The sequence below is a fragment of the Pholis gunnellus genome (genome assembly GCF_910591455.1).
Source record: "Pholis gunnellus genome assembly, chromosome: 9".
NCBI lineage: Eukaryota > Metazoa > Chordata > Actinopteri > Perciformes > Pholidae > Pholis > Pholis gunnellus.
Genome location: NC_136535.1, coordinates 7,120,885 through 7,145,561, shown reverse-complemented (window position 1 = coordinate 7,145,561; position 24,677 = coordinate 7,120,885). Strand labels below are relative to the sequence as shown.

The 24,677-nt window shown below is 43.2% G+C and overlaps 1 protein-coding gene across 3 annotated transcripts; it reads right to left on the bottom strand.

Moving 5' to 3' along the window:
- Nucleotides 1-795: 795 nt before the first annotated feature.
- bcl9l (bcl9 like) lies at nt 796-23,033 on the bottom strand. Of its 3 annotated transcripts, none has more exons than XM_079166317.1 (9): nt 22,807-23,033; nt 9,642-9,717; nt 8,476-8,876; nt 6,156-6,278; nt 5,603-5,780; nt 5,345-5,429; nt 2,627-5,018; nt 2,279-2,533; nt 796-2,017 (listed from the first exon to the last, which is right to left on the bottom strand). In XM_079166317.1, exons 3-9 carry the CDS (start codon nt 8,792-8,794, stop codon nt 807-809), a joined length of 4,563 nt encoding a protein of 1,520 aa, XP_079022443.1. In that variant the 5' UTR covers nt 8,795-8,876; nt 9,642-9,717; nt 22,807-23,033; the 3' UTR covers nt 796-806. The 3 variants fall into 3 exon arrangements, with proteins under 3 accessions (XP_079022443.1, XP_079022445.1, XP_079022444.1); XM_079166319.1 differs by lacking the exon at nt 22,807-23,033 and adding an exon at nt 22,006-22,029; XM_079166318.1 differs by lacking the exon at nt 22,807-23,033 and adding an exon at nt 10,375-10,550.
- Between the last annotated feature and the right edge of the window lie 1,644 nt (nt 23,034-24,677).

Below are 24,677 nucleotides of genomic sequence, written 5' to 3'. Positions count from 1 at the left end.
AACTAAAATGCTTCCGTTCTACAGTAATTCATTTGTACAGTAATGATGAAAAATGTTCATTTTATCAAATGTTTTGACAATATAGTACCCACTGCAACTTTGATTGCAATTAAAAGAGGTTTTATTTACCCAGTCAAGAAAATGTTTTTATTGTTTTTCCAGAATCTGTTTTTGCTTGTACTTCAGCTACTGCTTATTGAATTCAATAAAGATTTCATATATTATACAGCAACTGTGTCCCTTTGTCAGTGTTCGCAAACAACAGTAATTGACACAATAACCAAAGCTAAAACCACCGTAGAGATCAGTATTATTCTATTTTTAGACTTCTATTAAAACACTGTTATACAGAACAACTGCAAACAATCACAAATTGCATCTTATATACAGCAGGTATATATTATATATATTGACATATATATAATTCCTTTGCACAACAGTTTGGTAGTTGGAGAAAGAAAAAAAAGAAAAAAAAATCAATGATATTAAAACAAATAGAAATTTGAGGCACTCCTCTCCTGACTGCCACTCTGTTCCCACAACAACTACACAGATCTTTGTAATATACATATTTTACAGTATTTTAGAAAATGGCTTCAAATATGTTACTGAATTGTGTTACAGTGCTTTTAAATATTCAATTTGTAATCAGTTGTAATCCATAACTTGAAGCATCACTGATTTATTGTTTTTACAGTTCCTCTCTTCAAATAACTGCGAGAATAACATTAATGAAAAAATTTGGACACAATGGTAAGGTAACCTAGGACACTTTTTTTTGTTTTTAAAAGTTTATGTTAGCTGGATCAGAATGGCATATGGGCCATACCTCCGGGTCCATAGCCAATGGTACTGTCCAGAGACATTCCTCGTTGTCTGAGAGACTGGGGGCCCATCATACCAGCCTGTGGGTGGGAAGGGGCCATCATCGGACCCTGAGGGGACATGAGAGGACCCTGGGGGCCAAAGGGATCCCCTGGAATTGACATGCTTCGCTGCTTAGCCTGCATCATCATAATGTTTTGCTGTGCCATCAGATTGTGTGAGTGCTGCTGGGAGGACATCATGCCAGGGTATGGATTGGAAGGATGGTGGAGAAGGCTGTTCGCCATCATGGCTTGCTGTTGCTGTAGCTGCTGCTGGGGAGCCATGCCTGTCCTTCCCATCATATGTCCAGGGGGGCACATGGGGCCCATGGGGCCCATGCCCCCACCAGAAACCATGCCCCTAGAGCCCCCTTGAGGAATGCCCATGTTTTGGCGTATTCCAACATGTGAGGGGTGAGGCGCCAGCTGCTGTTCAGCCATCATATTCTGTAGGTTTGCTAAGTGGGGGTTGGATGAGGGGCCGCTGCTGTGTGGAGGACCAGAAGAAGACAGCTGTTTGAGGAGCTGCTGTGGAGTAGGTTGCTGGGATAGTGGCCCCTGATGCAGATTCTGATGTGGCTCACTCTTGGGGAAATACTGGAGAGTGCTACTGGGCTTATCAGAAGGAATGATGCGGGAGAGATCAAACTCAGGGATACCCGAGTGAGTGGGTCGTATAACTTCACTTAGATCCGGGCCATCCCCCATGTGCAACGAGGCAAATGAGTCTGAGGGATGAGAGGGGCGCTGGTGAGGATGACCTTTTCTAAGCAGACTAAGGTGTAACTGCTGTGGTGGTAGAATATCCTCATTAGACTGGGAGAAATTATGTGACATTCCTCCAATAGGTGAGTGCATGGGCCCATGAGGTGGTGGCTGGATGCGAGGAAAGCCTCCCATCTGGTTCTGAGATATAGGTGAAACATTGCAGGGCCCCATCCCGTCAGGTGCACCTCCTCCCATCATGGCAGAATTCATGGCAGGCATGCCCATTTGGTTTGGGGAAGAAAGCACAGGTCCTGATGATGAGTCATGTGGCAGGTGTTGCTGACCTTGGCTTACAATGCCCATGGGGCTTTGTGGATCACTGTGGGGACCAATGGAGCCCTGGGAGACCAGTATCTGGGAGGTCTGGGGGTTCCCCATGTTTCCTGGTGATAAAGCAAGGCAAGCATGTGAAAAATCACACCATTAACATTTGAAAAAAGATTGCCCTTTTTGTCAAACCATTATACTTATGAAATATTAATTGGAGGCCTATTCATATTTTTAAGCAGCTCTACTATAATATGGCAAAAACATCATAGAACTAAGAATGAACACACTTTATTATGCTTCTGCTTCCTTTCTACACACTGCCAAACTGTACAAGGTGTTCTCTGTCTATGTCACAATGTGTCCTTGTTTCATACCTCCAATGCTGACACCGGATAGAAGAGGTCGATCTGGCAGCATCTCATCATCGGAAGTGGCAATTGTTTTGATTGCATCATGGTAGAGGGGAGTAGAACTGGGCATGGCATACTTGGACATCTGAGACATGATGAGAGATAAAGGATTCGGGGTTGGATGGTTATCGGGAGAGGAAGTGAATGGCATACTAGGATTCATAGAGCCTGGCTGGCTAATGGGTGTAGAGTTGGAACTCCTGGGGGGAAGCGATTGTCCTGCAAAGAACATTCAAATAATTGATTAATATCACAGCAATACAAGGAACGGCATTAATGATGATCCAGTGTCAACTTGAATTTTAAGTGTACCTGTCTCGGTGGAACCACTTCCTCCATTGCCCACTACCTTCCCACTGGTTGGACCACCTGGACTCGGAAGAGCTGTTTTAGGAGACGCCCAACCTGGAGAACCCACAGCCATGGCAGGGGACTTGAGTTGTCCAGGAGAGGCAGACGGAGAGTGCAACCCAAGGTTGGAAGACCCCATTATCTGGGGAGACTTCATGGAAGAAGAGGAAGGAGTCCCAGCACCAGACGCAGTGGAAAGAGTGGGGTGATGCCCTGCAGAGGATATCTGTGGGGGTGACTTCAGTCCTGGAGCAGAGGGGGAAGGTAGGAGTGGAGATGGCTCTCGGTTGAGGGATGGAGATTTGAGCTGATGAGGACGAGGCACTGAAGGAGAGCTCCTGGGGTTAATATTGATTGATAGGTCAGAGGGGTGCCTAGGTCCGAGGTCTACTCCCCTGAGGACTCCACTCATCGGCATATGACTAAGCCGCGATGTACCTCCCATTTGATTATGACCTTGCTGGTCAGGCCCAAACATCTCAGGGCCGGGTTGCTGAAGAAAAGGCCCTTCCACCTGTCCTCCAGAGAAGGGACCATGATTGGGAAACTGAAAGGGGCCATCGGGTCCTGGAATCATTCCCTTATTTACTCCTCTTCCATTATGTGAAGCCCTGATTCGTGAAATATCTCCAGGGCTAAACATCTCACCTAAAGTTCCCCCTCCAGCAGGACCTCCTCTGAGTTTCTGAGATAGCATCATCTGCTGTTGTTGTTGTTGTTGATGAACATTCATCTGTGGGTTCATGTTCATTGTGAGGCCGCTCCCCAGAGGAGAATCCACAAGGTCTCTCATCTCCCGTGAACCAGGAAAGTCCATGGGATCACCTCGAGTGGAGGGTGGACCCCGGCCCATTCCCAAATTGTGAAAGTCTGGGCCCCCGGGATTATCCATCATTCTTGAGCCCAGGTTGCCCTGTTGCTGCTGTTTAGCTAATCTGTCAAGTTCAAACCTGGGAAGCCCCTGCATCTGCCGTTTCTCCATGAGGCGAAACATTTCCTCATGTGTTAACATATGTTCTGGATCACCTTGCAAGTGCTGAGGAGGTCCACCAGGGTAGCAGCCATGAAATGGACCCCCACCGCCTATATTGTTGGGCATATCATCAAGCCAAATCATCCCTGGCCTGGTGGGCCTTTGGGGTCCTAGACCCTCCACTGATAAAACTCCCCCTTTACCACCAGGAAAACCGCCCCCAGGTGGCCCTCTCTGCATCTGTCCCAGGAACCTTGGGCCGCGGGGTCCCTCTTGGTGCATGTCTATCATTCGTGAATTTCCACCCATTCCTCCTCCCATCATATTGCCAGGACCCCACTGCTGGTCTCCAGGCTTGCTGTGGTAGGGAGGAGGGGGTCCTCTCATCATCACAGGACCTCCTTGCATGCCCATCTCTGTCATCATTCTTAAGTGCTGTGGATGTGAGGGGGGTTGTATTTCCTGTTGTCGTCTCTTCTCTTGGTAGTATTCTTCTTGGAGCTTCCTCCACGCCACTTGCTCTGGGGTCAGCCCATCTGGTCCAAGTAAGTGACCCATGTCGAGCCCAGGTGAAGACAGCTGGTGATGGGGATGTTGTGGTAGGTTATGGTGAGAGTCCATGTGAGGGCTGTCAAGTACAGGTCCAGCAAGGGACTGTGTTTGAGAAATGATGGACTGGAGGGGTTCTTCATATTTCTTCATACCTCCCATCGAAGCCAAGGCTGTCGACAGCATATTACCACTACTGCAATTTCCGGAGCTATTTGTACCATTATCACGGTCCTCGAGAATACCGCTCCTATCAGTATTGTTGTTATTATTTAGGTTGGAGGAGTTATTACTAGCATTGTTGTTCGTGGCTCCTGTGTCTCCAGGGCCTCCACCTGCCCCACTGCGCAGAAGCAGCCTCTCTATGTCTCTCAGTGTCTGCAAAGAGCGCTCTCTGTGTTCCAGCTGCTCTTTGGAAAGACCATCCATGTTCCCCGGGCCACTCCTCTGGCCCGGATCACCCTGTAGGTGTGCAGAAAGGATGGAGGGACTTCCCGAGGGAGAAACGGTGGCAACAGGAAGAGACATACGCCCTGCACCCTCGCCATCTCCAGCTCCTGGGACTGGGCCTGCAGGTGTGGCCGTGCTCCCTCCCTCTGACCTATGGGCGACGATGCTGTTATTGCTGGAGGCTCCGCCAGGTCTGGTCTGAGAGGACTCATTATCGGAGTGTCCTGCTGATGACGGTGTCCCTGCAGGATGCAATGGGCCTCCAGCACCTGCAGAGGCTGGTCGTGGAGTTCCACATTGTGATTTAGGGGTGCCTGTGGGTGGAGAGCTGCTGGAGTTTATCTTTTCAGATAGGTTAGGAAGCTTGCCTGATGAGTGGCCCTGTGGCAGACAGAAGAAAAAAAAACAATTACATAATGTATATCGTTATTATTTCTAGTAGTAATAATAGCAGTTATTATATTGCCAATGTGTTATTCTGCCAAAACATCATATAGTTCACTCTCAATACAAGCATTTACAGCAGTCACAACTGCTGATGAAAACAGGAACAAAGATGTATCCGAGACCAAAATAGTTAAACAAATTAACCCCCTCGCCTACTTTGCATCTGTGGTCTTTACTGTGGAAAAACACTTGTATCCCCATGTGGTTTAACACAAACTTGACATCTTGTTTAATTTGACGCCGAGTTGTGGATAACTGACCTGCTCCAACTTGGGGCGTGAAACATTGTGCTGGTGAAACAGAAGGATGGAATCAGTCTGTCCTTTCATTACTGCCTCTGCAGCACTGTCAAACAAATAGAGCAATCATACAACAGTTACACAATTCAGTGTTGAACTGGAGATTAAATCATAATGCAAAACAACAAAACAAATAGGTTGGTTGATGAGATAAAGACAAACATCTCTACTTCTGATGTGAATAATCACCTGCATGACAGGCCTACAAATAGTTCTCACCTGTTAGCTAGGCCGGTTGTGAAAACATACACCACTTGCTGTGAAGGCTGAGGAGGCTGCTCTGTCTTTAGCCCTGGTCCCACTCCACATCCCATTACAGGAGCCGCGGGTTCAGACACGGGCCCTGCAGACAGGCGATCAGAGAGCCCTTGAATAGGACCTGCCAGCCCACGCTCTTCTGTGAAAAAGCAGCAGCACACTGGTTTAATTTTGCTACATTTGTAACCTGGTTTATAATTGCAATACCAGTACATCCTTTTGGCTACAACATCTAAACACTAGATGGAGCTAAAACACATGTTAAATTATATCAGTGGCGAGGAGCAGTACGGCACTCCAAGCCTCTTCCTTTCAGTGTGTGCAGGATCAACAGCTATGGATAATTAACGGCTTTAGCCTGTTGTTTTCAGAGAAAATAAAATTGAGAGGGGGGTAGGGGATTTCTACATGTAATGCATACAGCCTTCAAAGTTACGGTCACAATGACACTATTGTTAGTGAGGACAGGAACTGGGCAAAGGGTTTCCCCCTCTGTGGAGATAGACAGACTCACGGTGGGTCGCAGTGTGTGGCTTGTCTTCATCCTCCTCTGTGTCAGGTCCAGAGCACCATTCATCTCCACTGTATGGCTGTTTCTTCTCCAGAACACAGCGCCGCTTACTGCGCATACCACCCTCTGGAGGATAACACACACATGCACACATCAACTGTTGGACAACAACTAGTATATTTATTTATATTTATATATTTATATATATATATATATATATATATATATATATATATATATATATATATATATATATATATATATATATATATATATATATATATATATATATATATATATATATATATATATATATATATACATACACACACATATACATACACATATACATACATTTTAAAGGGTACTATCAATGTTATTTTTTTCGTATCATTCACCATTAATGGTAAATACACCACAGTATTTTCCACAGCCAGATGCTGATGTCTGCTCTAATACATTTGGCCTTACTTGCTGGACGTTGTAGGATCAGTCTACAGCTTTAAATCTGAACAGGATGTCAAATGTCAAAATCACTTTAAACGGAAGCTCTTTTTGTCCTGTGAAACATTTGTGAATAACCGAAATAGCCTGAGCTGACTCATAAATATATTTTCTTAAATTAACTAAAAATGTAATACTTACAGGTAAAAAAAATGAAAAACTGCAATTATTTGCAGTTCTTCTCATCTCTGTATTGATTTTATTTTCTTGTGAAACAATATGCCATGCATGCTAATCACGTCTGCAAATGCAATGTTGTGAGACGCATGAGCTGAAGCTTCACTTATGGTGGAATTATGATTTTGTGGATGCACAAGCTGCTGAGCACCAGTGAGCACAAACAGCTGCAAGAAGCATGTATGTAGCAGCTTTAGCGTTTCCACAAGGCAACTTGCAATAGAAGAGGCAGAACAACTCATGACAGCAAATACAATGGTGGGTTTAAACTCTAAATGGTGACAGGAAAGAAAAGTACACTGGCAACACATTTCGATGAGCTCTATAAACAAATCAGTGAAGATTTTCCAAGGTTCATTGCTCAATATCTTACTGACTTTGTGGCTGAAAACTACTTTCCATTAAACAAATCAGATGAGCTTGGGTAACCACAGACTTAAAAGACGTGTGAATGTACAGTAAGTATAGAAGGAAGGAAGTGTGCAGTGACAATACAGAGAAAAGGACAGCAGAGGGAGGGCGGCCACCTTGACACAGACGGGCAGTATGACAGTCTTTGTCTTCTGTGAATGTTTTTGTTGCCAGCATTTAGTGGTTTATCTTAACCAGTAACATAAAAAGAAACCTAACTGTGCTCACACCTTTTGTCACAGAGTGTTTTCAGCTTTGGCGGCGGAGTGATTTGAAGTAAAATTGTGGGAGGCTTGGGTTTCAATTGAATGTACTTCTATAAGCAGAAACTAGATCACAAAGAGACAGAAAGAGAAAGAGTGTGTGTGTGTGTGTGTGTGTGTGTGTGTGTGTGTGTGTGTGTGTGTGTGTGTGTGTGTGTGTGTGTGTGTGTGTGTGTGTGTGTGTGTGTGTGTGTGTGTGTGTGTGTGTGTGTGTGTGTGTGTGTGTGTGTGTGTGTGTGTGTGTGTGTGTGTGTGTGTGTGTGTGCCAAATGAAGCCAGAAGAGATTTCCCTATCTCTCATTCTCTCCCTCTTTTGGCCTCCGTCGGTCTATATTTTGGAACCACGCCTCTCCTTCTGAGTGTGCATGTGTTTAAAAGAGGTTTAAGTCATGTACAGGAAGCCCAGATGAGTTTCACAAAAATCACATTGTCATCCGCCGTCACGTGAACACACAAGCGCGTTAATAACCAACAAATGCAAATCAAAACACTTTGTACTGACCCACACAAACACAAATATATATCAAGACACTCACAACAAAAAGAACATTAACTCTTCTCACCCAATGACCGTTTGTGATTCAACAACAACCTCTTTATGCTTATTCACTTTTTGCTACCTCACGACCCGTCTCTTCCTCTGAGCACTACAGAAAGCCCAGATGCCTTTTCATCTGAGACACGTCACTGCAGCATGGCACAAACTATCAAAAGCCAGGGGGAAATTCTGATGCTTCACTGAAAGGTCAGGGCATTTCAGCTCAGAGAAAACAAGTTATTCTGTCCTCTCAGTCCTTACATTCACTTCCTGCTGTGGAGGAGGTGAATGCACGTAATCTGGTAATTTCGGGTAAAGATTTGGCTGATAGGATGGTGAAGGAAGTGAACTTCCGCATACTTAGAACAGAGGCACACCGTCTATACGTCCCAGACGCCGACACAGTTTAGTCTGTGCGTGAATGCCTTACCTCCTTTGGCGTCCGTCTCTGGAGGAACAGCATTTCTTGATTCACCAGAGTCGATGGAGACGCTCCGCTCCCGCTTGGATTTGGTTTTCTGCATCCCTCCGACGCTGCTCACCGATTGGCTGACAGCCTTCAGCCCGGGGTTGCCGGGGGAAATCTGGTTAGTTTTGACTCCATGGCTCCCGCCACCGACGCCCTTTGGACCCAGGTGGCCAGCAGCTCCTTGCTGCTGCTGAGCCTGTTGGTTTACACCGGGTATTTGGGATCGGCTGTCACCGGTGACCTGCTTGCCATGATTGGCCAGTTTATTGTCTGGGTGCATTTGATTGGCTGGTGATTGAGGTGGAGGTCTGGTGTGGAGAAAAGCTGTTTGTCAGTGGAGCTCACATTGCCGACAGGCGACACTGATGGAGAAAAGACAAATCATGAGCATCAGTATTTCAGAATAAAAGTCTGTATCGGGCTCTACAGTTCAAAGATAAATTCACATCATTTCTCTACAAGGCCTAATCTGGGAGTAATAAAGTGCTGCAGGAAGAATGAGTTTGCATTTTGGCAATTCCAGTTCCCTCGTCTGAGAGTCAGGGTTTTTGTTTAGATGCCTGAATACGGTCTGTGGTTATCACAGGCTTTAACGTTTTGTTCTACGATACAAAATACGTCAGTAAATACCACACTTGTGAATTTTGAAGATTTTACGTGTGTTACAAAAGGTGGTTTTTCACAAGTGGCTAAATGAGACTACAAAACGTCTTCTCGCCGACTAGTTTGCCTTTACAGCCTCGTTGTGTACCCTCACACTCATGTGACTTGTGTAGTTCGTTTATAGCCTCACACTTTTTTTACTTCTGGCGATTGCTTTCACGCTACAAAAATCCTGAAAGTGGTCTTCATTTGTGGAGATTATCTTGCTGAACAAAACGTGTAAAAATCATAAACTTGTGTTTACCACGGAGCATATTTTCTGAAATAATCCAAAAGCCAATGGAATGGAATCCCATTGGCTTTTTGTCAAGGGAACCAACTTCCAGGGTTGGGGTACAAAAATAGGTCATCCCTGCAGCACTCTACACAAACCTTACATTGTGCCTATACTGACTGGATGACTGACAACACACTCTGGTTCTGGGTTAGGTCTTTAGAGTTAACTCTTCAGCCTGTTCACTCACCTCATCTCAACCCGACGCTCAACTGATACATTGCCATGTTGCTCTCTCCAGGACGCTTCACTGACCACACATGGACCTGGGGGACAACAAGAGGGTAACATCATCAGTGGAGCCAGATAGCAACCTTTACAGTCAGCGCTATCTGTCAGTGTGTGTGTGTGTACTCAGCCTGTGGCTCAACATCAACTTCATGAGCGCAGACAGAAAAGAGAGAGAAGAAGCCGAAAGATTGATAAGAGCACAAGGCCAGAGAGACACTGTGAGGTAACTGTTCCTTTAAGGGAAAGAGAGCAAAGACTGAGTTTGAGCTGGGGGAGGGACCTGCAGCCCAGAAGCAGCTCAGCAGTGGTTTAGGTCCCTCCCCCTACCAAACACTTTGCAAACCACAAAAACTCCACCACACATTCCACAACACTGTCTGTAGCAATACCTGTCTCTCCCTTCCCCACTCAGAGATGATCTCTCGGTTTCACACTGAGTGTAAGCAAAAACAGGCAACAAAAATGATTACAGATTTTAGTTTAGGCCTATTTAGACACACCACCAAACCTCATGGGTTCATCAGTGTTACCCGCGTTTGTTTTTAATCTATTTTCGTGTGACCTGAGAGCCCAGATGACGACGCCTCAGCTCTAAGATATCTAATTCTAGCTTTCCTGACAATGTCAGGGACTAAAATCAGCCTTAAACAGAGTTGGATTCAAGCACAACATTAAGAATGGAGGACACTTACGAGCACACGACGCTTCATTCTGGGTTCAAGTCCAGAGCTGCAAGCTTTCGCCCTCTTGACACCACCACCTGCCAGTGTCCATGACCCCAAAGCTTCTGATTTTAACCTTTGCCACTGGACTGTGCTTCTCTCTGAATCTGTGTTCAGTCTACAAACTAGTTGTACACAATGTATTCTTGCCGTATACCCAACAAAAGCCGCTTGTGCACTGAGCATTAAAACACTTCTTCGGTATCTGCAGGTCTCAACAAGACCCGTCCACACCTGTTGTTGGTGAACAATAGTTGGTCAAAACAGTCCTCCCAGCCTGTTCGAAAACATCCAGCTGAGATATGTGTCTGACATAATGCAATCTCGTGTAAACATTTCCACTGGCTTCCATTTTTGGACGATGACACAATCCCACCGCCGCACACGACACAGTTTAGTCGCTCAGGTCAGCTGTCCCGCTCTTACAGAGCCATGTGTACCACTCGCTCACCTTGACGGGTAATGGTAAACACAGCGCTGTAATTAGTCATTAACCAAAACGCGCTCATGTCAGCACAGAAAAGGTGCCTTGTTCGTCGGCTGGAGGAGTTCACTTATTAACTCAAAACGAGGACAGTCAGACGTTGCTCCTGTTGACAAAGTGTGACTCACTCGCTTTTGTGCAACACAAAGTGGAGGCAGACTAATCATATGGTGAGTCGCTGACCTTCGAGTGGACAGTTGAGAAAAGATAGGCCTATCTAAAGTGAATACCGGTCTCAGTAGACATGAAGGAGAGTTACCCAGTCGTTTCTGCTGTGGTTGATATGATCAACAGGGGCCGGAAGATATATACGTAGAGTAAAAGAACTTTGAAGCAAATACACGAGTCTTAGAAGGCTCTAGTGAATCGTGCATCTCATCCAACATTTTGTAAACCTGGACCAAGGCCTCGCACTACCATTATCCCCACTCCTTGCCGTGGGAATGGAGCCTATATTTAAGTGATCAGGAACACAACAGTGACTTTAGAACAGCTAAAACCTTTCTCAGACTGGATGACTTTTTACTTGAGAGGGTTTAAAGTGTTTTTTTAGGTTCTGTGAAGTGGTACTACACCAGAGAATGAAAAGGATTGCAACTATTTAAACCACTCGGCCCTTAATGAATAATATAATATGTAATCAATGTTGTTCCATGACCTTCTGGGAGAGTAGCTAGACAAGGTGCTCGCCTGACTAGCAATTCTTGGTGAGCACATTAATGTTTAACTGAACCATTATTTAGTCACAGGTCTCAAACAAAGCAGGTTTCCCTATTCAAGCCAAGAAATTCTTCTATTTGGAAGAGTCTCAAGACCCACTTTGTGTTGCAACATCTGGAGAGAAGTGCTTCAGAGCATTGCACACAAGAGAACACAATTAAACCACACTGTCTTATGTGACTTTATTTTAGATTAAACCTGTAAACGCGAGTACGAATAATTAACCTGAGTAAACAAATGAAGTAATCTGAGGGTACATGTCACATCTTGATCTCACACACACACTCACACACACGTTAGGCAACTTCTCAAAACAACTGGTTGCACCAGTGATGACATAAGTGTGTTGTGGCAGAGTGGGAACTGCTTGTTAGTGTGTGTGTAACGACCACGGGGATGATTTTGAATACTCTGTCAGGTGTTCATATTGCTATGCGTCTGTCTGTGGCCAAATGTTTCCCCTTGATAGCGTCACAACTATGCAAGATGCAGTCAGGAAACGTAATAGTTGTGTAGTTAAGATCAAAATGACGGCCGAGTACGTGAGGTAGGAAGTGGGGAAAGGGGCCATCGGCTCCACCACTTCACTCCCCGATTTGTTTACGCTTTGACACGTGTTTATTTGTTTTCTTTTAATCATAAAAAAAGCAAAATTATATCATTAGATTCAATGCTGCGGGACTGGAAAAAAAATGCCAAGGGGTTGAATAGTTTTTTTATAGGTTCTGTACTGTATATTAAACAGCAGTACAGACACAAGCAACATCTGACTTGCATGTTCAGCTCTCATTTCTTTCTTGTTAAAAAAAGGCGTCGTCTAATCGGACACACCTGGAGAAACAGCACCAAACATAATTGGTGTAATCTGCATTCATTACATTCTGACCTCAACAAGATATTTAACACCGACACCTTAATTATGGGGACATTTGAGTCACATTGATCAAATCAACATGGCTGCTATGCAATTAATCTGCAATAAAAAAAAGCTTATGAAATAAATGGTAATGTCCCTTGAAGGAGGTGTTCTCTCTTTCCCGCCTCTTTTTCCAGCAGCTTTGAATGTTCATTCTGTCCAGCTGTTGTGTTCATGTTGATAAGGTTGCAGAACTAAGTAAAAAAAGTGCAATAAACCCATGAGGACGACGAGACAACTTCCACTGCATTATACAGAGGCATGTGTGCACTCCACAGCCAAACCAACACTAAACAGTTGAAGCTGAAAGAATGCCCCGTGTAGCATCAGTACAAACACTGTGTCAAGTGGATGAACACAAATGGAATGAAAGGAATGACGTGAAGAAGTAATAACGTCAGTTGAAGGCGTTACTCCACTGAAACATAGCTTGCTGCTAACAAGATCCTGTCCACATTACCCACAAGGACCTGTAACTTCAGCTCCTACTGCTGAAAAGCTTGATGGTATACTGTTGATAAAATTGCTAAAGTTTAAAAATAAAAGAATCTATATTTAAGGGCATAAATGATATTGAATATTTTCGTGGAGGCAAATGAAAAATACTAACCTTGTTACCTACCTCTGTAATTATCCAGATAACTTAAATCCTGCGCTTCATTCAGGAGTCTGCTCAGTCGTCAGAGAATGTCAACAAACAAGTCTGTCCGAGCGCATATTTAAATAAAATGTAAACTCAGTGGACCGATGCTGACTCACTGGAATAGTCTCGTTTGAATTGCCTCAATTAAAATCTCTCCAAGTACTTGCTCTAAAAACTCTTAGCTAAAACTAAAGCAGTCTCATAAATCCTACCTTCATGAAAATATTCAGGTCTTTGTTGAACTTAGGTGGTGAACTTAATTGCCTCATACTGAGGTGTTTCTAATATTTAGTCTCTCCTTATAAACACCTCTCTTAAATGGCAGATAAAGGACACTGATGATGATAACCTCCTGAATACTTGCTTTCAAATAGTATATTGTACTAATAAATAGTAAAACTTATCTATAACCTTCAAATAGTCATGACCAAATGTGCAGCAAACACAGTTGGTGTGAAAAACATATTCACTGGTATTGAAACTGACTCAATGAAATACTGATGCCATCAGCAAAAAGATAGGCCAATTCTATAGAATGTGAGTTATTCATAAAGCCTGTCAATGGGTCCGATACCCGAAATGTCAGACGAAGCTATTGAAAAAATGCAGGTTCATCACAGACTGCGGCCCAAATGTTGTGCACAATTTTACCAAAATGTATCTGGTCAAGATAATCCAGTCCAACTGACACCTGTTGGTTATGTGTGCCCATGACACAAGGAGCCAGCAGAGAAACTGAAAACTAAAATATGAGGGCTGGCATTGTTATGTTCATGCCCTGATGTCCACTGTTCTTCAAAGCATGCAAGGTTTTTATTAAGCCTTCAATGAAACATGCTGCTCCTGTTAAAAGCAGGGTTCAGCTGGGAATACGTTTCTGCAAAGGTGAGCCGTTATCCAATCGACAAATGTGCTGGGGCATAACATTTCTCCATTTCCTTTTCCTCATTTGACATTTTCACAACCTGTTTGGGAAACAAATTCAATTTAAAAGTGGGACGTTGTCCAGATGCATCCAAACAAATTAGGGAAATAATTCAATGAGATTTAAAATCCACAGCACATGGTCTTTACGGCTAAAGCCAACTCATTTTGGGAGCATGATGATTAGCACATAGCGCACACAGAGCAGGCAAACGATTCACACAAACAAAGCCCTGTGCATTACTTCTACATCAATGGAAACTGACATTACTGTTCTCAGAGTGTTTGATGAATGAGTGAAATTAATTGTGGAGAAAGTAAGAAAAACACCAATGTTCGATTCATGTTTCTTCAGCTGACCATCCAGGAATGTTGCATTTTAACCTTTTAAGCACGACGCCTTCATGGATGATTTGATTTCAGTGGGAATCCCAGGACAACGATACAGCAACCATAATACAGGTGAGAATTTATGACTGCTGTGTGTGTATGTGTGTGTGTGTTAGAGTGCCTACAGTAAGAGGCTGAGCTCCTATTTAGTCCCAGTGGGTCACACATTGCCCTGTATTTTTAGAGTGAGCTGGTATTAATAGACCCAGTGAGCCCTGAGAAGTCGGGGCCAACGGTGAGAACAGAATACGAAGCCAAGTCCAAAACACAGATGCCACAGGGCTGCTCTGTGGATTGACACCGGTAAACACTGAGGCCAAAGTGTTTAACAGTACTGATGAATGAATAATGTGTATTGACGCAGGAGCGCACCCAGCTGCACAGAGATGCACAGTTGAGACGTTTTTTTGACATCAGCGAGTTAAACTGCATTTGCGCCTGGCGCCAGTCAGACTGTCTAAGAGAAGGAAAATAAGTAAAATGTGCTCTTTAACTCAGGACAAGGCCACGGCTAACACAACATGGATGACTGTTACCAAAATAAATCATCTGTGAAGGACTGTTATTAAGTTAAAATGTGTCCTTCAGTTGGTATCAGATAGTAAGGTGATCTAAGGCAGTCAGTCCCAAAGAAATGTGATCAGCGTCACCAAATACATTTGCTGAATTTCCTCCATAGTCCGTTAATGAACACGTATACCTGCAGTAGACCTTAGGACCACATATGGAAGCCTGATATTTGTATTGTTCTGAAAATTATGGCCGACTAATAACACTGAATCTAAAATAAAAAGGTAAATTATTTTTGTTTAATTAACTGACGAGGAAAAAAACAGAGCCTGTTACTTTTGACTAAATGTATTTATTTGGTCTCATTTATATGTATGTTTTCAATAACAAAATCATAAAGGAGGTTATTATTTATAAAACGTATATTTCTTTGAAATGGGTGATTTACTTATTCAAGATAACATAAGGCGATGGCAGAAAAATGGTCAAGAAATATTCATTCATGCACAAATTTGCTCTTCTCACGATTCATAGATAAGGCCTTTTGTGATTGGGTCGCAGTGGTTTGCCATTTTTAAAAGTTTGGGAAACACTTTCGTAAAAAGGACAGCCGCTTTCAGCATTGTTGTCGGGTTCACCAGAGGATATTTGTTGGGTTGTGTTGGAGGTCCCATTCCAAAGTTTAAGAGCATCAAAAATCTCTGGTAGCGAGAGTCATCAGCTGGAAATATATATTATTGAACAATTGAGCACCTAAAACATAAAAACGATGCTCAAACAATGTTGGGAGTACAGTGAGAATATTGCAGTGAGTTCTCCATATAGAGCCAGTTGACCACATGACTGATACGAGACCAACACAACTAAACTACTCTCTCATTAACACTGTGTATTGATTCCCTAGGTGTCTTCTAGTCTTCACTACAATTTTCACCACCTGAAGTCCTGATTCTGAGTTACACTTTCTAAAAGAACTTAAAGATTTACTCACACAATCTTAGGTCGCAAGAAAGTTTCTCCAAAACAAATTTATTTTTAATTTATAAATTAAAAATACGTTTTGTAAGATGCTTCCTTTTTCACCAGTGCATTGAAACTTTCATCTCCGGTTGCTTGGATATAGATTTTAGAAAAAATGTCAACCTATGTTTTGCCATCCTGGAAATGTTGTGTTGAACCTCCTTAGTTCAAGTACTGCCATTTAAAAAAGTTAACATGTAGCTCTAGTTTATCACAACCTGCTCAAGTGAAGCGTACAACACACCTCTGATGGTGGGTTTTCCTCGCCTGCTTTCATGTTACACACATGTAATGTGGGCGATGTGGCCGGTGTGATGACTTCCTTCATGTCCACACACACACAAAAGGTTTCAAACAAGCCCAAAGTTGTCACCCTTATCACCACTTACCACTGACTTAGACATGCTGCAGCCTATATTTCACTTTATGCTGGTCAATCTACCCGTGGATCTTCTTTAATAGCAACTTTTACAAATGGGTGATGTGACACGGACAGCTTTGAACCCTTTTATGTTATGTAACCAAGACCATACTGAAGCCGCTGTAAGATAAAGGTTTGATTGGGACGCACTGCGACAGTGTGGGATGTAATGCAATAAAACACTGAGGATAGGACTCTCTGTTTCTCAGCAGCAACATCAGGAAACAAAGCTACAAACAGCCTGTTGTTGGTTGAGTTTAGTTTAGATTAGACCTGTGAATCCTAAACTTAGTGAGAATTGTCTTGAATATAGAAAAAAGATCGGATAATACATTTCAAATATCACAACTGGTACTCGATAGTGACCTGGCTGAATAAAAATTGCTGCACTACATTTATGGGAGAGAAAAAAAATAGTTGAAATGCTTCTGTCTGCTGCCATTGGGCTGCAAGAGTTGAACTGATTTGCACACTATGCGACTTCAGAAAAATCAACGAGGGTGATTACAGGGGAGCTCAGCTAGGGTTAAAGATGTTGAATCAGCCATCAAGCCCCTGCCAACCTGCACTCATGGAAAACCAACTGACACCAATGATGTGAAACGGCTTCCAAGTGACAGCAATCAGCACATAGTGAGTGATCAGACTCTCTTTGACCAATGCAGTTTCACATTTTGCACGCTTCTGTTGGAATCATAGAAAACCAAAAAGGTGAAAAAGAAATTCCCTCATGCGTGTCTTACAATGAGACCACTGAAAGGTCACTTAATTGGAAAGCACCAATCTAGGTCTGATAATATAGCAGCTGATTGCAGATTGTGCCCATCTTGGTGAAATGATCTGGTGTTGGTGCAGTAAGTGTGAATGTCTCTTGCACGGAGGCAGTAAATTAAAAACTCTGAACTTTTAAGTGGAGAGAAGATGATATTTGTATGCTGTCAGCGAGCGAGGAAAGGACACACCTGGAACGTGTTCAAAAGTCTTGCAGGAGGAAAAAAACGGTACACTGCATGTTTGGCATTTTTGGTCAGAGCACCGAAGTGAGTCTGCTCAGAGTGTTAAAAGGCGGGGAAACCCCGATCATGGATTATTGATCACATTCAGCCATATATATTTCCTGCTTTTTATATTCCTTGACATAACCTTTTTTTTCCTCTCTTCCCTCCCTGCTTGCCTTCAATCACATGCTTGTTCTCTTCTCCCAACATGCACTTTGTTTTTCTGCAGCCTGGTGTTGTAGGAATGCATAAGAGTACACGCCGAACAAGAGGTTACTGCAGGTCAGCATCCATTTAAATAAACACCAAAGAACGAGATTCAGTTTGTTAAACCTTTGATTAAAAAAAAAGGTGGTTTTTACTTTTGGGAGGTTTTAATCCACAATCTCTGTTAGGTCTGTATCGCTGCACTCCCAACTCTCAGCCTAGTCATAGGTTCTAAGCTGCAGTGCATTGTGGGACAGTGCACAGGTGACAAAAAATAAAATCAGCACACTAGGGGGGGGTTGTGGCAGGTTGCTGTGGCAACAAAACATGTCACGGGGCTGAGTAAATATAGGCGAACGAGGAGGCGATGTGCAGAGAGAAGGGCCTGCAACAGGGGAGAGGCCACAGAGGAGGAGAGAAAAAAGCAGAGCAGTCTTTTGATGTAGCAGGACAGTGATGACAAAGAAGATGACCTAAGATCTACCTTCTTTTTTACACCAAGAGGAGACATAACACAGAGTTCAGCTGAGGACAAGAAATGTTTAGCTAAAATATGAACTGATTCGGTGAAAGTAAACATTGATTTATGTGCTACTAGCAGGGTGGATATTGCATGCGTTTGTAAACTGTGTGTTCAGGACTGGCTGAACTGGGATAGGCGTGGAAATGTGGGCAATTCACACATGATTTATTGGCTATTCCACAGAAGTGTTGATAAAGACATCAGGATGGAAATGAAGCGGTAAGAAGACTGCAGGGCACCTAGTCTATGGTTTTGCCTGAGCTCTGAGGACAGGGAAGTACTGGGCTCATTTTGTACAGAGGGTCAAGGGTTGTATCCTTTCCAACACATTCTGGGAAACAAGCCAACTAGAGCAAGGAAAAAAAAAAAAGAGCAAACTGCAGCTTCAGAACAGATAGAAAGCAGGCGTTACGGCACAGAAGCAGTAGGCTGATGGACAGAAGCCACTCAGTGTTGAACTGAACACACACACCTACCAGTCTGTTCAAGAGAGGACGCCCAATCTGTCCAATCTCATGCAGGGTCTTGTCTTTTCCCTCAGGCCAAAGATCATCACCATTAAAAAACACATGATTTATCATACTATGTGTGACACCTTTTTCAGATTTGGCAAATAAACCAAGTACTACACGTTGTTCACCTGGGCAGCAGTAGGGTTTGTACACAGCATCTTCTTCCAACAACAACGCTGAAGAAACCTCAACAGTGACCAAAGCGTTAGCCAAAACATAACCTGGCCTTAAATAAAATAACTTACCCTGGCATTAAACCAGATTGGGGGACAGAAGGACTATAATTAGTCAGTTAGCTGCATCCAACAATGACATGGCCCTAGTACGAGTCATTACTGTAGAAAAAGGAAGGTCAGTCCTGAGCTAAAGCAATGACGCCAGTTGTGAAAAACTTAAGAGACGAAAGAAAACCACAGAAAGAGGAAAATTCACCTGGATAATTATTGCAATGGATATAAACAAGGGGGGAAATTACCTGCAAAGTGTTTGCACAGGTCTGTTCTTTGCTGGCTGATTTACAGTATTTACTCTAGCAGACACTTTGTAAAGTAACCAGCCAGAAGTCTTTGTCAGGTTGAATAGGAAGAGTGTCTTAGAAACAGATGCAGCATCTGGATGTGCTGTAGAATCCCAGTTAGAGACGGCTCGACCACTCAGTCTGAGCATGTGCAATAAATGCATTAAAGCATCATGCCATCACAGAATCCTCCAAATGGTTTGAAGATAAGGTGATTAAAACCCAACTGATATGTTATAGTGATTAATATACTGACGTTATGGAAGCAAAATATTTTGACACCTACAGGATTCAACAATAAGGCCCTCTTCTCCAGGGCAAGTAAAAGGCCACGTCAGGCTAGTGGTAATAGAGAATTAAAAGAGGAGTTAGCCTTCTTTTATATATTGTATTGCTGATTTATACCTGTACAACACTTTGCTCATTTTTTTCGTTGGTTTTTGAATGTATAAATAAACAAAACATTTTTGTATTGGGGCAAGTCAAAATTGACTTTGGTCAAGTGGACTTGTGACCCACTTGCCCGACTGGGCCAGTTAAACTAGCGTTGCTGTGTGAGGCACTTAGAAATGCAATGTGACGTGCAGTCGCAGCGAGCATGAGATTCTCTACTTCCTCAACAAGACTTGTGTTTATTATCTCAAACGTGAAAAGAAAAGTGATGCTCTCAGTTCCCACATTTGTTTTTACACAGACAGAGCAGACGTAGTTTAATAGTTAAAAAGCTTTGGAGGACGGGTTAGATCTGATCAGAGCTCAGGCCTCACGGGAAACGAGGAATGTGGGCTTGTTGGTCAACAAGCCTGTAAACACACCTACACTGGGTTTTGTATGTGGAAAATATTACGCTGATGCATTTTCCTGTTTGAGTCATCCAGCTGAACTCAGACAACTTTCAAACTTGTAAACAAAAAGTTTCACAGACCCACAAGTATCTCATTTATTGGCTATTGGGGCAATTTGGCAGCATGACGAGAGTCAAAACGAATCAAGATTCCTCTCCTGGTAACCATGTAGGACACACTTGGTTCTGCTTTTTACTAAAATCGTACACTTTCTTGTGTACACGTCAGCTTTGAACACATGAAGAAATAACTTATAATCATACATGAGACTCAATTTGTTACACAAAGCTCTCCAAGCACAAGTAAGTGCTGACAAACAAAAGGTGAACATCTGTCCTGTTGCAGCCATGAGACCGTGTACAGTATCTGAGGGTTAAGCACCACAGTTTGCTTGTAAAGGGACCGAGACCTGCATGCTCACAAGGTCAGAGTGTGGTTATTTGGTACACACCTGAGTTCAAGTGGCATTGTTCTCACCCGGCCGAACAAACTCACGTTAAAAGAGCCTGAATACAACGCCTTGTGTGACTAAATATATTAATGTCGTTTGAAAGGTTGATGACCAGCAGCAGTGTGGACAGAGGACTCTTGTCCAAAAAGACAGCATGTAAAAAAAAAAAAAATATGCAAATGATAAGCTCAGAGAAAAGCACAGAACCACAACAGTCACTGGGACATTAATGTGAACCATAATGTCATGAGAAGCGCTCGGTCTAAATGCTTTCTATTCAGCATTAGACCAGGGCCGCTGCCTTTTTTTTTTTTTTTTTCTACTAGGCCTACAGAGTCCAGAGCTTAAGTGTCTTCTGTCGTGTGGAAACATTCTCAGTATCACATTATTCTTTCATAGCTCACCTTAGCAGTGCTCCCTGTAACTCACCCCAAAGTTCTCAGATCACCTAACCAGATAAAACACACTTTGTCAGCAGCGGACCAAATCGGTCTCTGCTTGCACGGGAGCAGTCTGCGCGGACATGCAGTCGCTCTCACATGCTCGTTCATTTCACGTCAACTCTGGACAAAATAAAAGAGGCAGGAAATAGACTTCTCATTCACACCCAGAATATGTCAATCAATACACGCAGGCTTGCATTTCGCTCTGCTGTACAATTATAGACACATTAGCCTTCTTGCTGTTACAGGAAGACTTCTTCATCGTCACCTGTTCGTCATGTTTGTTATCCAAGAACAATCTACCAAAGTGCACACAGTTGCTAAAATATCAGTTTGTGAAGTGCTGAGCACTGGATGGAGTAAAAACTGAATTTGGTCCATTAAGCCCCGTCATCCTAAAGCGTCCATTATTATCCACGACAAACTAATTTACAGGGACCCCTAAGAATAAAACTCATACAAAAACAAAAGCACAAAATAAAAAAAACGTGCACTAAGGCGGTGGACTGTCCTTTAAAAAAAGAAGATGCTGTGAGATATCTCACTTCCAGTGGAAAGCAACGCACACTGTACTGTAGCCTTGAAAGACAATTCGGATCAAGTTGCAAACTCTGTTAGGTGCTATATATAGCTCACCAGGATATTGTAGATACACAAACAGCATGAAGCTCCTGTGTGCACGACACACACACACACACACACACACACACACACACACACACACACACACACACACACTTACTCGGAAAGGCTGTGTAGCTAAAGAGAAAAGCTGTAGTATCTCTCTTTGTGAACAGGTTCAAGTGCAGCATTATCACACCATATTCAACAGGCTGAACCAGCAGGGTCATGGGTTGTCAAAAGAGAGAGAGAGGAAGAAAGAGACAGGGAACATATGAGAAAGAGACAGGGAACGAGAGAGAGAGAGAGAGAGAGAGAGAGAGAGAGAGAGAGAGAGAGACTTCACAGTCTGTTTGACAGCACTTAGGGAAGGTATATAATTATAGCTATAATTCTAATTCTGGGAAAGGGTTATTATCATATTTACAATTTGACAGTTAACTTTAACCAAAATACCGTGTTAGTTGTCAGGTAAAGCTATAAACTTAGCTTGACGTCCAGCTGCACAGTGCGCTTGTCTGAGTGGAACTGAAACACCGCGGGGCAGGAAATGCCTATTAAAATAACATATGTATTTTCAATTGCATGTACATGATTTATCTAACGTTAAATTAAAGCGAACGTTGACCACGTCAGTAAAGAGGCATATAGTGTTAAGCAGCGCCAGTATTAACAGCATATGTTCTGCCCACGTTCTGAGTCCGTGTTGAAGTGACAGGTAACGTCTCGGTTACGCAGTCTGTCACCTTACTGAACACGGTGTAGCTGCTTAGCTCAAAACCATTCAAATGTTGCTTTGGCTGCGTCTGTCAGATTAGCTTTCCTGACGAGCTCAGATTAATAATTTACTCATTGTTGGATTTACATGTTCATGTCGGCCCGTCAAAACATAATGTCGAGCAAGCACCGCATTCTCGCTCGGAGAATTTAAGGACACATGCCCCTGGTGTGAACCCCCGACGCTCATGAGTGGAGACTTGCTGCGCCAGCCAGGTCCACGGGCTAACTTAGCATGCTAATTCACGTCTTCGCTAGGCTACTTGCTTGTAAACTGACGTCGCCGTAGCACACATCTGCAAGCGAACCAATGCTAGCTAACGGGATTTGAACTTTGTTACAGGCTTGCTAGCGACCCGAAGACTTCGTAAAAGGAAGGGAAAGTTACACGAGCAGACGCGTTAGGAGGACAGCTCCGAAATAGACACACAGCTAGCATGCTTCGGCAGTGACAGTGTTTTGAAACGCTGTGTACTCTACCTGGTGCGTGAGATCACAAGAGGCCGATGTCAGGACTGACGGCCAGTCGACATTCCCCGGAGTGGCCGCCACCGCTTGCTCCGCTCGCCGTACTACTGCGCAAGATGGTCCCGATCTCGTCGTTTGATAAGAAAGGAGCTGGTGCTGTGTGACGGGAGGTTCAGATGGTGATAAATAACACCGCGTGTCTAGGTTGAAGTTTCGGTTGAAATCAAGGGACGCGTCACCTTGCAGCGGTTCATGACTCCCACTATTCAAGATGTAGAAGGGCAGGACGTTGCATTTCTCTGCGAGTCCATATCACTCCCAGCCGCTGACAATAATTAGTGTGGCCACACGGGCATCCGTATGTCACTGTGCTGATATGTCATACCGGACATCTGCACTGGCTGAGAGTCCAATTTGTATCGGTGTTATAAGAATGGAAATGTAAGGGAAATTACTTCAAAATAAATATATATATATTCATATTTATAGCATCATATTTTCGGAAGATTGTGATGTCAACACCCACATATTAAATTGTGTCGTTCAGATTTTAAAAGGCACTGTAGGCGCCATAATCAATAAAAAAAAATAATCAAATAGGTGTCTTATTTCCAGGATTATCTGATCCAGCAAATCAATCACATTTTCCATCTCAGACCACATTTCTGATGGACACCATCCTGCAGTAGAATTCAAATGAGTAGCAGTAGCCTATATCAGAAACACTGTAAACTGAGCTCAGACGCTTCAGGTTTGGGGAATCCATTATAAAGTTACTCAGAGTGAAGATCCAGTTGTTGCACTGTTAGACCTGCTCTTTTTTCAGTTGATTACTCCCTCTGGTGGTTTGGGTAGCAGAAGTAGGCTTGGCAGCGTATACTTTCAAGTGAATTTGGGATAAAAGGCCTTTCTGGCAAATACACTGTCTGTGTTTTTAAAATGAGATGTTAGAAATGTGTCATACGATTTGGAAAAGCTGACAGAGCACATGCGTTTTACTGCAGTAGTTTATACCGTTAGGAACACTTATGGGATACATCTAGAGCAGCAGTAGTGCTGGCTACCACCTAGCCCCACCAAAGTAATTGCCATAGTCATAGGAACATGAGGTTCAGGTTTTATTCGTACAGATGTTGCAAGTATTTGCACCTGCAACAGTTGATTCTTTAACCTCTAGGATGTAGAATTCTAGACCACCCACAATGAAGTTTTTTTTTTTCCTTTTTTGCTGAAAGGATGAATGAGAAACCCTGATTTTATTTTTGAGACAACCAGTTGAATGTAAGGGAAGGACACATTAGGAACAAGTCGTAAATCATTGAGGAGGGAGCTGCAATGATTTATACTGAGAAGGAGAGAACTAAAACACAAGTATGCAGTGGATACTGGTCAGAATGGAGCTGTGAACATAGTCACAAACCACAGAGGTTGCTGAGGCTCCCTGACCTGCAGACATGGTGCGAGAGCAGGCAGGCTGGTCAAAGTCATGCAGGAGACCGACCACTGTCTCCATGACCTTCTCCTTCCAGACAAAGCACAAAGGACCAGCATTAATCAGCAGAGGAAGCCCCATCACACCTGTTGGCATCAGACATTTTTAATCATCGAGTAATTAAATAGCTTGAGATTTTAATTATGCGATTGGGTAGAGATGTGCACTCTACATTATTCTGTCATTATATGCCAAATCATAATGGACATATAGGCTCAGATAAGCTTGTGTTTGCTTGAATAACAACATTTCAGGATAGGGAAACAACCCTTTGAGTTGTGCAGGTTATTGTGTACACACCAATTGCCAATTGCTTTTAATCCAAAGAAAGAATACTCGGCTGCACATTGTTTTGATTTAATAATGTTGTGCTCTAGGCATCACTCCTGCC

Coding starts and splice junctions, on each gene's coding strand:
- bcl9l (XM_079166317.1), bottom strand. CDS start 8,794: ATGCACCCAGACAATAAACTGGCCAATCATGGCAAGCAGGTCACCGGT. Junction 6,279..8,475: donor AGAGACGGACGCCAAAGGAG/GTAAGGCATTCA, acceptor GTTATCCTCCAG/AGGGTGGTATGCGCAGTAAG. Junction 2,018..2,278: donor ATCCGGTGTCAGCATTGGAG/GTATGAAACAAG, acceptor CTTTATCACCAG/GAAACATGGGGAACCCCCAG.